This window comes from Chrysoperla carnea, chromosome 3 (genome assembly GCF_905475395.1).
Source record: "Chrysoperla carnea chromosome 3, inChrCarn1.1, whole genome shotgun sequence".
NCBI classification, from domain to species: domain Eukaryota; kingdom Metazoa; phylum Arthropoda; class Insecta; order Neuroptera; family Chrysopidae; genus Chrysoperla; species Chrysoperla carnea.
In genome coordinates this window covers 87077247-87093915 of record NC_058339.1, presented here as the reverse complement: position 1 = coordinate 87093915, position 16669 = coordinate 87077247, and the positions used below count along the sequence as shown (strand labels likewise).

Here is a 16669-nt window from a genome sequence, read left to right as displayed (position 1 = left end):
TTTTTTATAGAAAACTTTATTACTTTAAATATCACTAACATATATCGTCACAAAAATTTAATATTTTATAACGTGAAATAATACCTCGTGTCATTGAAAATGATTAGCATTTAATTATTACTAAAATAAAAATTATTTTATTCAATTGAAAAAAAAATTTTTTTTTTAACTCTATAGATTTCGCAAATTACCTAAAATTTACTACTGCAAAATGTTTACTAATTAAGAATGCTAAATGTATACTAATTAAGAAAAGCGCCGAATGAAAAGTCAAATGAAAATGTTATATAAAATTTTATCTAAATTAAATATAGACAACATAGACTGCAAATCCACACCAGAAAACTTGCAAATTACTGATTATCACCGTTAAAGCTTTGTACAAGATAACGCATTTTACTACAATGCTGATATGGTATGGAGACATATACTTCTAGTATCTATATTAGTATAAGTAATATTACAGAAGGGCTATCCACCAGAAGTATTGTGTGTATAGCCAACCAGTATGGGCATGACGCCCATACTACATTGACTTGTCCGCCACAACTATTGCTAATGTTACTATTCCCTCAATGGTTAAATCAGTATGGCATTCACTCCGATATTGGCATAGTTATATCTAAAAAAAATTTCTTACCGTGTATCTACAAAAAAATATTTACCGAGATAAGTGTTCTTTATGTCCTGTCGGGCAACTTCTTACAGAAGAAAATTCTCTGTAGAGAGTCAACATACTTCATGTTACTCGAAAAATTTTTTATTGCTCCCCTATACCTCAAATTGATGGATGTCCTTTTTTGTTACTCTTACAACAAGTTTGTTTTGAATGTCAGGCAAAATGATTTTATTTATAGTTCGATGATCTTCCTGTTAAAAAAACAATAAAAAGACTATTCATTAATTTGAAGCTCTCAGGATAAATCTAAGCTACATGAAATATAAATCCCTGTTACCGAGAATTTTCTTTTATATAGTTATCCCACAGGACATACCAACAAAGTCTCTATACCCTATAATAATGTTAGCAATAAATGTTTTAAGGATGGGCTTTCGGACTAACATATTAAAAATTTTAAATGAATAGGTAATAATAAAAAAGTGCTTTAAAATTTAAATAATTCTATTTATATATTTTTATCATTATAATATTATTTTATGTGTTTATTACTTAACATTGTGTGTGTGTGTATAAAGCTATTTAATTTCAAGTATAAAGCTAAATATTAAGTTAAATAATAACGAAAAAGTAGTTTCTTTTTTTTAAATGAAAGTAAATGTCTTGATAAATTGGCTCTTTTTTGCCCCGATTTTTTTGGATCCATATGACCGAGAAAACAGACAATGAAAATCATTAAAATTCAAATGGCGAAAACGATCCGGAAACACACGAAGCTATACGAATGTCACTGTGACGTCAGTTCGACAGTTGACTTTTATTAATTATCATAAATATACGAATTGCGAATGAAATTAGCCGGCAATGACAGATGAATCGGTCAATATTGAAGATTAAAAATCGCGAATAAAAATATATCGGGCGTATTTTGTGCCTATGTGCCCAGATACTACTTCAAAACAGCCAGAAAAACTTAATTTTTCCGTTTCTAATGGATATGGCTATTAGAAAAAAGTGGTTTGATCGTGCTCATCGCAATGGTCCGACTGAAAAATTTAATTATTATTGTTGCAAAGATCATTTTGTAGTAAGTACAGTACGAATATTATCATTGTCATGATGAACATTTTCTTTTACTATACATGATGAAATTTACCAAAATTCAACATGCTACAAAAGTCCCCATAGCTATCCCTCGAAGACCTAAGAATTTTTTTATGAAATTTTATCAATCACTTTTTTTTCTAAAATGTTACGCATTTTCTTATTAAAATTACTACTTACAACTTCGGGTGCATTGTACCTGCTATCTTGCACTAAAAACTCCCATACCATAAAAATAATTATTAGATTTCCTTGATCTGCCATTGAAAATCCGTCGATTTTTAGTTACAGTTTATTCTTCACTTTCAAGAAATGATATAACATAGACAATACCCCTTTAAAGTTGCTATCAACGATATATTAATACGACTGTTGACACTGTTTTAGAGCCAAAAAACTGAAAAAAAATCGTTTTAAATTATTTCAAATATTGAGACTTTTTTACAATTTTTTTCATAGTGTTTTTATTGTTAAAAATGTGTAATTTTCGAGTTACAGGCTCTACTCGACCTATATTTTTATAAAAAATTAACAAAAAGCATTTCTGTTTTTCATGAAAAAGGTCTATTATTTTAAAATTATTTGTATGAATAATATACTATTTCAATTCTAGTATTATTTTTTTAAATATTTTCAAATTTTATGAACATATAAAACACACAAAAAACAAATCCAAAAAAAATAAACGGAGAAAGTGGAAACAAAATGAATATTACTATTAAATTAATTACTGGTTATATTTAGTTTCTATAATTTTTATTTGGCCTAAAAAACAAATTTTTAACACACTTTAAATAAAATTATATTTATTGATGTTGATTGTTGGGAACTGGTTTTTTTTTTCAATTTTAATTTATTTTAATTGACTTATATGCAATTGTATTTACATAAATATATTTTCTATAGTTTGAATTTCACGATTTCCTTATTTTTTATTGCAGTTGTAAACATTAATATTAATTTTTTAATAAGCATTTATTAATTAAAGAGAATTGAAAAAAAATACTCGAACCAGGACTTGAACCCGGACTTCTTGGATTCATGTCAAGCGCCCTAACAATTAGGCTATTCGAGTTCAAGACACGAATGCAATTTTTTCAACTCTGGTAGGGCGCTTGACATGAATCAAAGAAGTCCGGGTTCGAGTCCTGGTTCGAGTGTATTTTTTTCAATTCTTTTTAATTAAGATTACTAGACAAGATATTTGTCAATATTTAGTATACGAATGTGTAACATATTATATATCAAAATTAGTCGAATAGACCATGATGTAAATATCGTGTGCATGATTAAATGTAAACAACAACAATAAGTAATAAGCATTTAATGTTTATGAAATAATGTCATTCTTCATCTTTTTGGTGCTGCATACGGGATTATAGAATAATAAAACGAAAGAAAACTTACCGTGAAAAGCAATTTCATCATCTCTTGTACGAAAATGAATTAAAACATATAAAAATGTATAATACCTACGTAAAGCCCTAAAAGCGTAAAATCAATACCTACCCGAAATCAAAATCTTAAAAATTTCTAATCTCATATCTTGAAAATCATTTTTCACTTTTTTCTAATTTGTCCTTTAAGCAAATCGTAAAAAAATGGATAAGCGTTTTTTGAAACCAATTTTCAGAAAAACTTTATTTTAGATTAATTTGAAGATCTATCTTTACTCATTTCTTCCAAAACCAATTGTGAGAAAATCATAAAAATTCGCTTAAAAAAGTTAGAACCCCATTTTAATGAAAACTTGGCTTTAGACTAATTCGGACCCAGTTAAAATGATGCCATTTGTTAACATTTTCATTTTCAGCGTATGCCAATTTATAAATTACGAGGTATAGTTACATAGAACTCATTTAAGAATTATGGAAAAGTGTCAATCTTATATCCATAAAGCCGTAAATTTTAGATTTAGGCTATCTAATGTGTCGTATATTTCGTGTTACTCATATGCACGAAAATAATCTACATCAACTAAACATAAAAATTTGCACAACTACTATTGAAAATAGCTGAAAGTGCAAAATAATTATGTGAAAGTAGATTTTAAATACCGACCCTGGAATAATTAATAACACGATAAATTCATCTATTAGATGTTCTTTTTGCTTACACTTTTTACACACGGTGTAAAAAAAAGGATAGTGCTATCTAACGTTTTAACATCTTATTATTTTCTACTACACCAAACGTAAAAAGTTTATGCAAAAAGAACACCCTTTATGTAAATTTATTTTGCAATCATATATATGTACTAAATCAATCATGTGTACTAAATCAATTATGGCTGTTACTTAACAGATGTATAAATTGTTACTTATAGCAAATTAATTTCCATTCATAACACTCTGAGAATGAGATAATAAATCAGATTGACGTTAGAAGAATAAAAAAAAATCTAAATTTGTGTTGGAAGAATGGGTTACAGGCAACGGGACAGATTTTATTGAGTTCCTGTTTCGATAAAGATGGATGGGGTGCCTAGGTCGTTGCCAAAATTTGATGCCTTTAGATGCAAATTCAAGTCCTTGAAAACTTTACATTTTCTACACTCAGAAAAATTCGTGCTCGTGCAACGAAAACTGCAAACTATTGATTGCTTCTAAAAAATATACTAAAATATTGCTGCAAAAAAATTAAAATATTCAAGATTTTCGGATAAAAACTATTCTTGGCTGAACTGAGCTCCTAGATAAAATCAATAGAACACAATTAAGAAGAGCAGTGGGGCTCTTGACAGGATACTGTTGATTGAACTAACACCTTCATAATTGGAGGATGTCTGATGCTTCCCTGTATAGGGCCGGTAAGGAGGACAAAAAATTAAATCTAAAATTTAACAATGTTAATCTTTAAAACTCATAGCAAATAATGGCTTTCCCATGTGACTTATTTTCTAAAATATACATAAGTAATTCTCAAACAATCTTTAAAAAAATTTAATTTTGACTTCTTCAACATGTTTAAAAACCATTTCTCAAAATTTTAAGTTATTGAAGTTGTTTTTCTGCAGAGCCTCCACAACATTAAGTTCTCAGTCAAAAAAAAAAAAAAAAAACAAAACAAAACAAAACAAAAAGCAAACACAAAACACAAAAAAAAAAAATATTTTTCCATTTTTCCAATGCTTTTATAAATTATATTACATTTAAAAAAAAAAAATTTAATTGTGTGTATAACAGATATTTATAATATCATTTTAATAATTTGTGCAATTCGATTTTCGATTTCTAGATTAAATTATTTTTCCAAATAAACAACTAATTCATGAAAATTAATACAATCAATATGCATGATAATCCATAGCTTGACGAAGAGTCATACAATCAACTTCATCAATTTTCAATGCGGTGATTTTAACATTAATATCTTCTTCCAATTGAATTTGACAACGCATCAAATAACGTAAAGAAGCTTGAGCCTGAAAATTTATCGTTATTAATTAGAATTAGAGAACCAATCCGATTATTTTAATTTTAAAATCACTATTAAATATTCATTGAATCTTTTGTTCAATCTCTAACGGTTTACAAGTTTGGTCCTACGGACACAACACCCAATTCACCTATGTTGTTCATTTAGGAACTCGATCTCACTTTTTACGTCCTATAAATGCCTAAAATTTCAGCGTAATATCTATTTCTGTTCATTTTCGAGTTATCGTGGTGACAGACGGACAGGCAGACAGGCAGACAGAGAGATGGACAGTCGGTAATGGACTAATTAGGTGATTTTATGAACACCTATACCAAAATTTAGTTGGTAGCATCAATATTTTGAAATTTTGCCATAGAAATTTGAAATAATGCAATTTTAATTTCATGGATGATTCAACTTTAATATCAATTCATAACGAATGGATCGTACTACATTACCTCTGCTAATGCAAGACGTAATTTATCAGCATTACTTTCAATCTCACTAATTTCATTAACCAATTGAATTTCTGCATGATCACGACATAATTCAACACCACTTCGTTGACCACGATTACCAAGTCGTGTATGTGCTAAAGCTAAATGGTTTTCCATATCAATAACCGCTGTCTCTAATTTATTGATATTGTTAATCATTTCATTTGCTTTTCGTACGGTCTGCAAAAAAAAGTTAAAACAAAATATTAAAACGGGAGCAGCATATATATTTCCCTCCAAGGATATTTACTGTTTCTTGAAGAACAGTACAGGAGGCGATATAAGATCGAACTTCATTCATCTGGTAACCTGATGAGACATATTTTTATGACAGTTTGGTAGTTTGTCTATCGAAAAGTATTCATGACTATTTTTAATTGATTTAAAAAAAATTTTTTTTCATAAAAGTTTTTTGCAAGCGAGTCTATACCATTATTTTTGTAATTAAATTATCTTTCTTCTGATACCAATTTCGATTATGGCCAACAGATCCAACTTCCCTGTTATTTAATTTGTTTATATACTTTTCGTTTTGGGCGTGATAAAATATTGTAATTAAAATAAGAATATTAGATATAATTTAATTAATAATAATTATATTCGACAGTTTTTAAGTCCGACTTGAATAACGGCGAAAGCTCTATTCGTATTACAGACACTTAAACCTACGATAAGAATGCAAGCGATACACAATCCTACAAAGAACGAGGTAAATAGAATCTGGTACAAATTTTGAACTTAAAAGTAACCGCTAGTTCCAATAGCCATCTGTCGTTTAAATCGGGACGTAATCAAATTGCAGCTCCATCAACCAATTTATATGTAAATATCTAACTAGGGCTTCTCTTTCATTATTATTTATTCTTTATCTCTAAGAAGGTGATTAAACATAAGAAGGAATTGGATATCTATTTTCGTTCTTTCCACCATCAATTTCTCTAACAAAACAAATCGAGAGATTAAATCTCAATCTCCTCGGTTATTACCTCGAATACCATTTCAGAACAAAGGAGGCTTATAAAATATGATGGCGAAAAGACTTAGGTTTTTTAGTTATCCAATAGGCGTTTTTACTAAATTATTTTTATCACTTCAGGTGAGGAATTCTCACTGGATGGGCAGAAAAGTGAAGTCGATTTTTGAAAATCTTTAGTAGTATGCAACATATGAACGATTAAAATTCCTAATTAAACAAAGAGAATGATTTAGTTTAGTGATGTCATTGACCGGTATCTCCATATAGAGATTACATATAAAACTTTTTGTTAAAAGGAGATGGGCAACAATCTTTGAATGCTTATAACAAAGAGGGAGATACAGCTTAGTGATGTCATTGACCGGTATCACCATAGAGATTACATATGAAACTTTTTGCTAAAAAGAGATGGGACAACAATCTTTGAATGCTTATAACGTCTTGGTTTTTTTATCAATTCTAATTTCACTTGAAAATTTTGTTATGGAATTAAGTTTAGTTTTACATTTTTATGGGTAATATGGCAAATTCGGCATCAAGCAACTACCGTAATTACAATTTCGAACTTCCATCAGCTCCACTTATATTATCAACTTATTCAGTTTCAGTAAAAATTATCTTATTCCGGATTAAGAAGTGATTCATAAAAATTATTGTAATTAAATAAACGGTAATTAAATAAATATGATTTATTTTGAATGATAAAATGTGTTTAACATACTTACTTGAGCATGTTGTAATTCAAGTTTATTTTTTGCTTCTTTAGTTTCATCAATTCGTCTTTTAAACGCATTGTTTGTAGCATCACGTTGTTCACGTAAATCTTCCACACATTGTGTTAATAAAGTATCAATATATGCTCTTAAAGGACTGGCACCATTCAATTCTTTCGATACTGCTTCTAAATTGTTTAATGTAAAACGACTCCATTCGCTCCATGAGATGTCCCTGAAATAAAAATTCTTAAGATAAATCTTTCTTCACAATCAGTTTATAAGTTGCAGCAACAACTACGAAAATGGGCAGATACCAAACAGTATATAAAATCGCAAAATTAATACAATCCATCATTTTGAGATGTTATATACCCGTTGGATGGGGTTGGAGGGCGCTAAATGGTCCGCAAAACAAAAAATTGATGAATAATTTTTATTTTTATTATATTATATTTCTGGAAAGTATATTTGCTCAGTCATTTTTAATTGAGCTTCAACCCAGGTTTTTCTCGAACATTTTATTTTTGTATCATCAGCATAGGCAGAAAAACAATTTTCAGGAAGTTCTTTAAAAATATCATTCATGTATAAAAAGAAAAGCAGCGGTCCCAATATTTTGTCTTGTGGCACGCCAATTTTAACTTTACGTGACTTGCTCTTTACTCCCATAAGTTTAACTACTTGATACCTATTAGTGAGATAATTACGAATTAGGTCAATAGCAACACCTCTGATTCCATATTAATACAATTTATCCAACAAAAAAACGTGATCTACTGTGTCAAAAGCTTTCGCTAAATTCAAGAAAGCTACTACTGTTGGTTTGTTTATGTCTAGATTTGTATAAATAAAATCAGTGATGGCTTCAACAGCATCCTTGGTGCCTTTATTCTTTAAAAATCCATATTGATTATCAGCAATAACATTTCAGTCCGTTATAAAGTTATAAATTCGTACATGTATAATTTTTTCAAAAATTTTGGCTATGTTAGAAATTAGGGAAATTGGACGATAGTTAGTAGTTTTATGCTTATCACCAGCTTTATAGATTGGTATGATTTCTGCACATTTCAAAGCATCAGGCAATAATACCACTATCCATGCACTTATTGAAGATGAATTCTAACGATTTGCTAATAAACATACTAATTATTTTTAACCCCACTTAACATGGTTCGTGGATTTTCATTTTTTTCTTTTTCACAATATGGCGTCTTGTGGTCGCCATATTGAGTTTCCATTACTGCTGTTTAGTGACCTTCGCAAGATTAAGACAAAGCGATTTATCTCAGAATCATCAAAATCTACCCCCGCGTTTTGTCGCTAGTGTGCCACTAAGGAGCAAACATAAATTCATATATAGGCTGATAAACACAATACCACTGCTTTTGCGACACTCAGTCAGGTAAAAAAAACACATGATTAGACTTTGAAAACCTTTAAAACTCGAAGGATTGATTTCATTACGTTCACAGTTGAAAAGTTTTGCAAGTAGGCAAGATGTGGAGAACAAGCCCGTATAAGTTGAACTTTCGAAACCAACTTGAAATGTATAAATGTCCAATGTCCTAGAACCTTCATAGCTCAAAATCTTCTAGGTCGCAATAAATTTAACATCGATTACTGATTTGAAAGATTCTCTAACTCTTTTATATTTCCCTGTGAAAATCGAATTATCGAGATTTGCTTTTGTAATACGACTATAAAAGAGATATTCAAAATTATATAATTATTAATTTATTAATTGATATTTTTCCCAAACCAATAAAATATCTCCAATTCTCCAGGAAATTATTAAGAAATCTGACCACATAGAATATTTCCAAGTAGGTGTATAGGTGATTAATTATTGAAAACAAGTTTTATGTGTTTTTAGTAAAAAAAATGCAGATTCCTTGCTAATAATTACCCTTGAAAATATGCTAAACATGTTCGTTAATTAAATTATCGTCATATAAATATCATTTTCTTTGATTTTTCTATTCAGTATTCCGTACCATTAATTTGTTAAACTAAGGCTTAAGGATTAAACGCCTAAATATTAAAGCATGTAATTCCGCTAAGTTTGAGAAATAATTTTCAAATTTTTGGTTAAATCTAACGAGACTGCAATGTTTTCAATATTTCAACATCACAGTTTCTGAATTTGGCAAAAGGACTGGTAAAAGGGAATAACTATTACAAAAAATGAGAAAAAAGCAAAAAAATTGGTTTCCACAAAAATTTCATTAAAATCGTATAAAATTTGGCCAAAATATTTTTAATTAAGTTGATTTTTTATACTTTATGACGTCATTAAAATGAAAAAATTTGATTTTGCTCTATCTCACCCAAATTTTATCTTAACTTAAAAAAACAAGTATGTAATTCCTCTAATTTTGGGTCATACTTTTCAAATTTAACGTAACTACAGTATTTTTCAAAATTGCAACCTCATGGTCTCAATATTAATTTGGCACATGGACTGATATAAGCGAGTAACTAACACGAAAACACGACCCAAATTTAGTGCAAACGAACAAACTTTACACTGAGTTTCTGATCGTATAAATAGCATATCGAATATTTTCACATTAGCTATAACACACTGTAGGGCAGAACGTTCGCTTTCATGTTTGAAAAGAGGAATCAAATTGCTTACAATCCTCAATGAGTAGGAATAAACTAAATGGCTTAGCTATTCTGTGCATAGAATCGGCTGTACTTCAACGCTCAGATAGTGAAAATTTAATTGATCACTTTCCAAATCAAAAAGTCAGACACGTTTGTCTCTATGAAAATATAAACAGTATATTGCAATTTATGAGTAATCATAATCCTTAGTACACATGATAGCCTCCTTAAATTCTCTGCTATAAATGAGTCATTTTATTTAAAAATTGTACATCGTAATTTTATTCATTTTAAGTAAAATTTCGATAATGAGGTGACATTTTTCACTTTGCCCAGGGACGGCGCTAATGTTAAATCCGGTCCTAATAATGTTTATTCTTAAAAGATGAGTATGTAAATTATTAATAGATATAAAAGTTATAAATGAATCTGCACTGGAGTAATACCTACACAATTTTTTCTAAATACATAATCACTACTATAGTCTATTCGACAAGTTGAAAATGATGAAAAATAGAGATACTGCTATGTTTAGAAAAATGTGCCGAAAGCATTTTTTAACACATAAAAAATTGAACAAGTTATAAACAATTAAAAGGAAAAAAAGATATATAATTTTTAATAATAAAAACACAATTTTTATTTGCATTAATTCCGCTTTTTTATTATGTATTAATGCAAATAAAAATTGTGTTTTTATTATTAATCATTATGGAATTCCACAAATTACGGCTCAATACAATTTATAAATTTCTAGAAAATTTAAGGGGTACCCCTTGAAAAAATTGCAAAAAATCGATACAAATTTATCGTCTCCCATTTCGATAAAACTCTGTATATAAGGTAATTTTGACCCAAAAAATACAAAAATCGGTTTCATTTAACGATTGGGCGAATAATTCTCGAGATAATACCGAAAATCGATCCGAAATATCGTTTTTTTCGAAAATTTCTCGGCCAATCGCCAAATAAACTCGATTTTTGAATTTCTTGGGTCAAAATTACCTTATAAACTGAGTTTCATCAAATTCCGAAACAAATAATTTTTTACGATTCTTTCGAATTTTTCTGAGGGGTACCCCTTGAAAAAATTGCAAAAAATCGATACAAATTTATCGTCTCCCATTTCGATAAAACTCTGTATATAAGGTAATTTTGACCCAAAAAATACAAAAATCGGTTTCATTTAACGATTGGGCGAATAATTCTCGAGATAATACCGAAAATCGATCCGAAATATCGTTTTTTTCGAAAATTTCTCGACCAATCGCCAAATAAACTCGATTTTTGAATTTCTTGGGTCAAAATTACCTTATAAACTGAGTTTCATCAAATTCCGAAACAAATAATTTTTTACGATTTTTTCGAATTTTTCTAAGGGGTACCCCTTGAAAAAATTGCAAAAAATCGATATAAATTTATCGTTTCCAATTTCGATAAAACTCTGTATATAAGGTAATTTTGACCCAAAAAATACAAAAATCGGCTTCATTTAACGATTGGGCGAATAATTCTCGAGATAATACCGAAAATCGATCCGAAATATCGTTTTTTTTCGAAAATTTCTCGACCAATCGCCAAATAAACTCGATTTTTGAATTTCTTGGGTCAAAATTACCTTATAAACTGAGTTTCATCAAATTCCGAAACAAATAATTTTTTACGATTTTTTCGAATTTTTCTAAGGGGTACCCCTTGAAAAAATTGCAAAAAATCGATATAAATTTATCGTTTCCAATTTCGATAAAACTCTGTATATAAGGTAATTTTGACCCAAAAAATACAAAAATCGGCTTCATTTAACGATTGGGCGAATAATTCTCGAGATAATACCGAAAATCGATCCGAAATATCGTTTTTTTCGAAAATTTCTCGGCCAATCGCCAAATAAACTCGATTTTTGAATTTCTTGGGTCAAAATTACCTTATAAACTGAGTTTCATCAAATTCCGAAACAAATAATTTTTTACGATTTTTTCGAATTTTTCTAAGGGGTACCCCTTGAAAAAATTGCAAAAAATCGATATAAATTTATCGTCTCCAATTTCGATAAAACTCTGTATATAAGGTAATTTTGACCCACAAAATACAAAAATCGGTTTCATTTAACGATTGGGCGAATAATTCTCGAGATAATACCGGAAATCGATCCGAAATATCGTTTTTTTCGAAAATTTCTCGGCCAATCGCCAAATAAACTCGATTTTTGAATTTCTTGGGTCAAAATTACCTTATAAACTGAGTTTCATCAAATTCCGAAACAAATAATTTTTTACGATTTTTTCGAATTTTTCTAAGGAGTCATAAGGTCATTTGGGTCTTTGCTGCGTAGGACCTATCTTGTAAACCGTTAGAGATAGAACAAAAATTTAAATGTAAAAAATGTTCCTTATAAAATATTAAACAACATTTTTTCGTAAACATCACTGTTTACCCGTGAGAGCACAAAATTGTATAGTATGTATGTTATGGTTATATCAGTTATAGTATCAGACAGAGTAATCAACACTGTCCATACATGGTATTTCGACAATTAACTCAGTCAATTGTTTGTTTTCTCTTGTTTTATACTTTTTATTGTTTATAACTTTTGCAATTTTTTATGTACTAAAAAAGAGCTATTGCACATATATTTAAGAGCAGTATCTATGTTTTTCACCCTTTTCAACTTGTCGACTAGACTATACTCTCTTATAATGAATGATAATTTATGAAAAATTATTCATATGTAATCCTGGTTTTAGTAGCTTAATACATTCAATCATAATTACATTTGCATGTAATAAATGTGTTTTGATATTAATTACATGTAACATTTACAATGCAAACATACACAAAGGAAAAACCACTTAGGATAAACATTAAGTGACCTCAGGTAAAGAAAAACTTTATACTCAGCATATTTTTCATCTGCAGGGTAAATAACTTTAATCTGATGAATTCCATAAAATATCATTTCCGTTTGTATATTTTAAGTTCGCATTCATACACGGTCGTAGCGAATGGGGAGGGTACTGTGGGGAAATGCCCTACCTTTAAATCACAATGCCCTCCTTTAAAAATAGAGCAAAACTAAGATAAATTATTATAATTAAATTGTTTGTTCCTAGTTTGAGATAAAAAAAATTGCTTTTGAAGCACCATCACATGAAGCGATTGGTCTATTTAATTATAACTCTTATAGCCACTTTAAATTGATATTGACGGTAATTTGATGTTGAAATTACCTGAAATTTGCTGCTCGAATTCGCCGACAGTTTGACAGCAAACTTACGATTTACGATTTCTTTTAATAAAAAAAAACTCGTTGGATACTTACGATGGTGTTAAAGGTGTTACTCCATGATACACGCGCAAACTCGTACTTTTCTCAGTTAATTTAGTATTTAATTCATCAATTTTCAATGCATTTTCTTTATCTTCTAAATCACGATCAATTAAATAGAATGTTGATTTAATTCGACGAATTTGTTCTTGCGTTTGTTCTAATGTACGCCGTAACATTTGTTGAACGCTTTCAATCACTTCGTACTCTTTACGTAATTCAAGTTCCACATCATCGTGAGCTAAATCGATACCAGCACGTTGTTCTCTGAAATTAATACAAAAAGTTTCTGACTGGATTTATCTTTTTTTTTTACTAAAACGGTACATAAGCAAAAAGATGCCGTTTATCACATAATTCAGGTAGAAGTCTTTCTGGTATAAAGTTTTCTGGCTCAGTCCAATATTCAGGTATGTGTTCTATATATACATAACAACCATCACACCTGCGCCTTCAGGAAAATTAATAGATCCAATTTGACATTATAGCTTGGAATCACGGTCTTCAAAAAGTTGTAAACCTTATCTGCTAGTATTTATTTTACCTTAATAATAAACATTTTTTCACAACAGCCATTGCATTTTTATCTACAGAAGCCATGCCATCGTAAATCCGATCCTTATAAACCTCCAAAGCGTCCAATTCAACACAGATTTTTTTTCGTTGTAGTAAAATTTCATTCTTGTAAAAGTTTAAATCATTCACTCGTTCACGTAAACGATGATCACTTTCCATCTTACTACGTTTCGATTTGCCAAGAACTTCATCGTAAACCCTATAAAAATACAAATATCACAAAAAAAATTTATTAACTAATTAAATTTATTAACACTAACGGGCAATGTAAAAGTGAAGCCCGAAAATCGAGTTGTAGAATACAAGCCCATGCAAAAATTTTTGGGAGAAATGACACACCAGGATTCATTTTGAAAAATATGTTTCCATATGTAAAAGTAAGTCTAATCACCATAGCGTCAGTTTTGCACGATACTGGTGAGTACCAGTAAGAATATGAATATCACATCCCTTGGTGTGCAACCCCTGCACCAGCAAATATGTACGGCATTGCTGGATACTAAATCTGTATAAGTATTCGAAGCGAATTACATAAATGTCATGCAGAAAAAAACCGGTAATTTCGGTACCGAAAGATTAAAAAAATACTTATGCAGAGCTAGTTTCCAGCAACACCGTACATATTTGCTGGTGCGGGGATGAGACCAAGGAGTGTCTCATTCCCGCATTTATATTCTCACGTCTACCCATCGCGCAAAACTGACGCCATGGTGCTTAAACTTACTGTTACATATAGGAACATCTTTTTCAACATGATTCCTGGTGGTCTATTAGTGTTCTCTATCTAAAATTTAAAATTGCAAAAGGTCAAGATTTGAATACCTATTTTAACATTTTTAAATAAAATTTTTGTCATTCTTGATTTCAAAATGAGAAATTTTAATTACCTCTGAGATTCTGCTATAATCCGTTCTGCTAATTGTTGTTGATCTTCAACAATACCCGATCTTCGCAAATTACTGATTGTCCATTCATCTAACGTAAATTTTGGCGGAGGTGGTGGCATGCCCTCAAGGGCTGATTGAGCTAAATTTCTCATAACATACATTTGGTAAGAATATTTCTAATAAATATTTAAAAAATGAAAAATATTTTTTTTATAAAATAATTTTTGTATACAAAAATACACAGTATATAAAATATTTTTGTTAGATCAATAATTATGTTTCAATAATTTCCATGGTATTGCTAGAGAAACAAATTTACCTAATTTTACGTTTAACGGTTTCGAATATATTCATCCCTTTCAAGAGAGTAATCGATATATTTTTTAAAAGGTTTCAAAGTAAAACAATGAAAACTTGTCCCACCTTAATCAATACAATTTTTCATTTTAACGAATAACAATAAAAAGAGTAAAGAAATATTTTTATACCATGTATATATGAAATATACATGGTATAAGTATTTAATTTCAAGTTCGTAACGCTTAACAATATTGATGATACGAAAAAAAAATTTGGTATAGGTGTTCATAAAATCATTTAATTAGTCCATTTTCAGTTGTCTGTCCGTCCGTCTATGAACACGATAACTCAAAAACGAAAAAAGATATCAAGCTGAAATTTTTACAACGCACTCAGGACGTAAAAAGTGAGGTCGTAAATGAGCAACATAGGTCAATTGTAAACCGTTAAATATAGAACAAAAGTTTAAATGTAAAAAATTTCCTTATCAAAAAATAAAGAACTTTTATTTGAAACATTTTTTTGTAAACATCACTATTTACTCGCGAGTACACACATTAGATGCAAATTTTATAGTATGTATTAATATGGGATAATCAGTTATGTCTGTGTGACATGTATAGGTATATGTGAAATGTGAAACGTGACAAACGATTGCGTCATCAACACTGTCTATACATGATATTTCAACAATTAACTCAGTCAATTGTTTGTTTTCACTTGTTTTTTCTTAAAAACCCTACATCTTATGAACAAAATGCACATTAAATCTTTCACGAAAAACGAAAGTCTATAATACTATTAATTATTGAATTTTCTCTTCACCATTAATACAAAGCCGTAACAAGAAATGTAAATGAGGAGGGGGGTCTACAGAAAACATCATATTGTCGATTGACATCTTTTCAAGAAATGATTTACATCTGAAATTTGAATACAGCTTTGCAGTCATATAAACCTTATAGACGAACTTTGTTTGAGTCCGCTAATATTTCTAACAAAAATTTTAATATTTTCTTCGCTTCTACTATTTCTAATAAGTGCCTACATTTTTTCCCTCAATATCCGATGTAGAGAAACACATAACTACATATACCGGGAACAGTGGCGTCTTTACGACATTTTCTTAGGGGAGGGGGGGTAATAACTTCAAGAAGTCGCCTTGTAACTGTAAGAGAGGGTTAAAGGAAAAAAATTTAACGTTTTTGAGTCAAAAAAACTTGCTTCCGGTATACCAAGTTCTCTGAATTTTGGAAAATTAAATGCGCGGAATGGGAAAGTCGGAATTCTCGTCGAAACTCTCGACTTGGAAGGATATTTAAATCTGATTTTCGATACAATAATTGAATTATGACTCTGGGAACTAACTACTACCGAAGATTTGATTTTGTTTTCTCTTTAAGATTCATCTATTCCATTGTTTTTGTCAAACTTCAAATTTTATTTGAGACCCGATTTTCGTTTTTGTTTCCTGATTTCTGGGGGGTAGTTACACCTATCCCCCCCCCGTAAATACGCCCTTGACCGGGAATCGAGCCCATAACTCCTTGCAATTCGGGCCAGTACTTTAAAGTCACTAGATGATTTTGTGACTAAGTATTCTTCGAATTAGTTTTTTTTTTATATATACAGGGGT

The 16669-nt window shown here is 29.7% G+C and overlaps 1 protein-coding gene across 1 annotated transcript; it reads right to left on the bottom strand.

The window, feature by feature from the left end:
* Positions 1 to 4904: 4904 nt before the first annotated feature.
* Positions 4905 to 14905, bottom strand: LOC123295791 (tektin-1). The gene is made up of 6 exons (XM_044877249.1): positions 14734 to 14905; positions 13815 to 14045; positions 13265 to 13537; positions 7342 to 7564; positions 5602 to 5820; positions 4905 to 5147 (listed from the first exon to the last, which is right to left on the bottom strand). Exons 1-6 carry the CDS (start codon positions 14892 to 14894, stop codon positions 5010 to 5012), a joined length of 1245 nt encoding a protein of 414 aa, XP_044733184.1. The 5' UTR covers positions 14895 to 14905; the 3' UTR covers positions 4905 to 5009.
* Positions 14906 to 16669: the final 1764 nt, after the last annotated feature.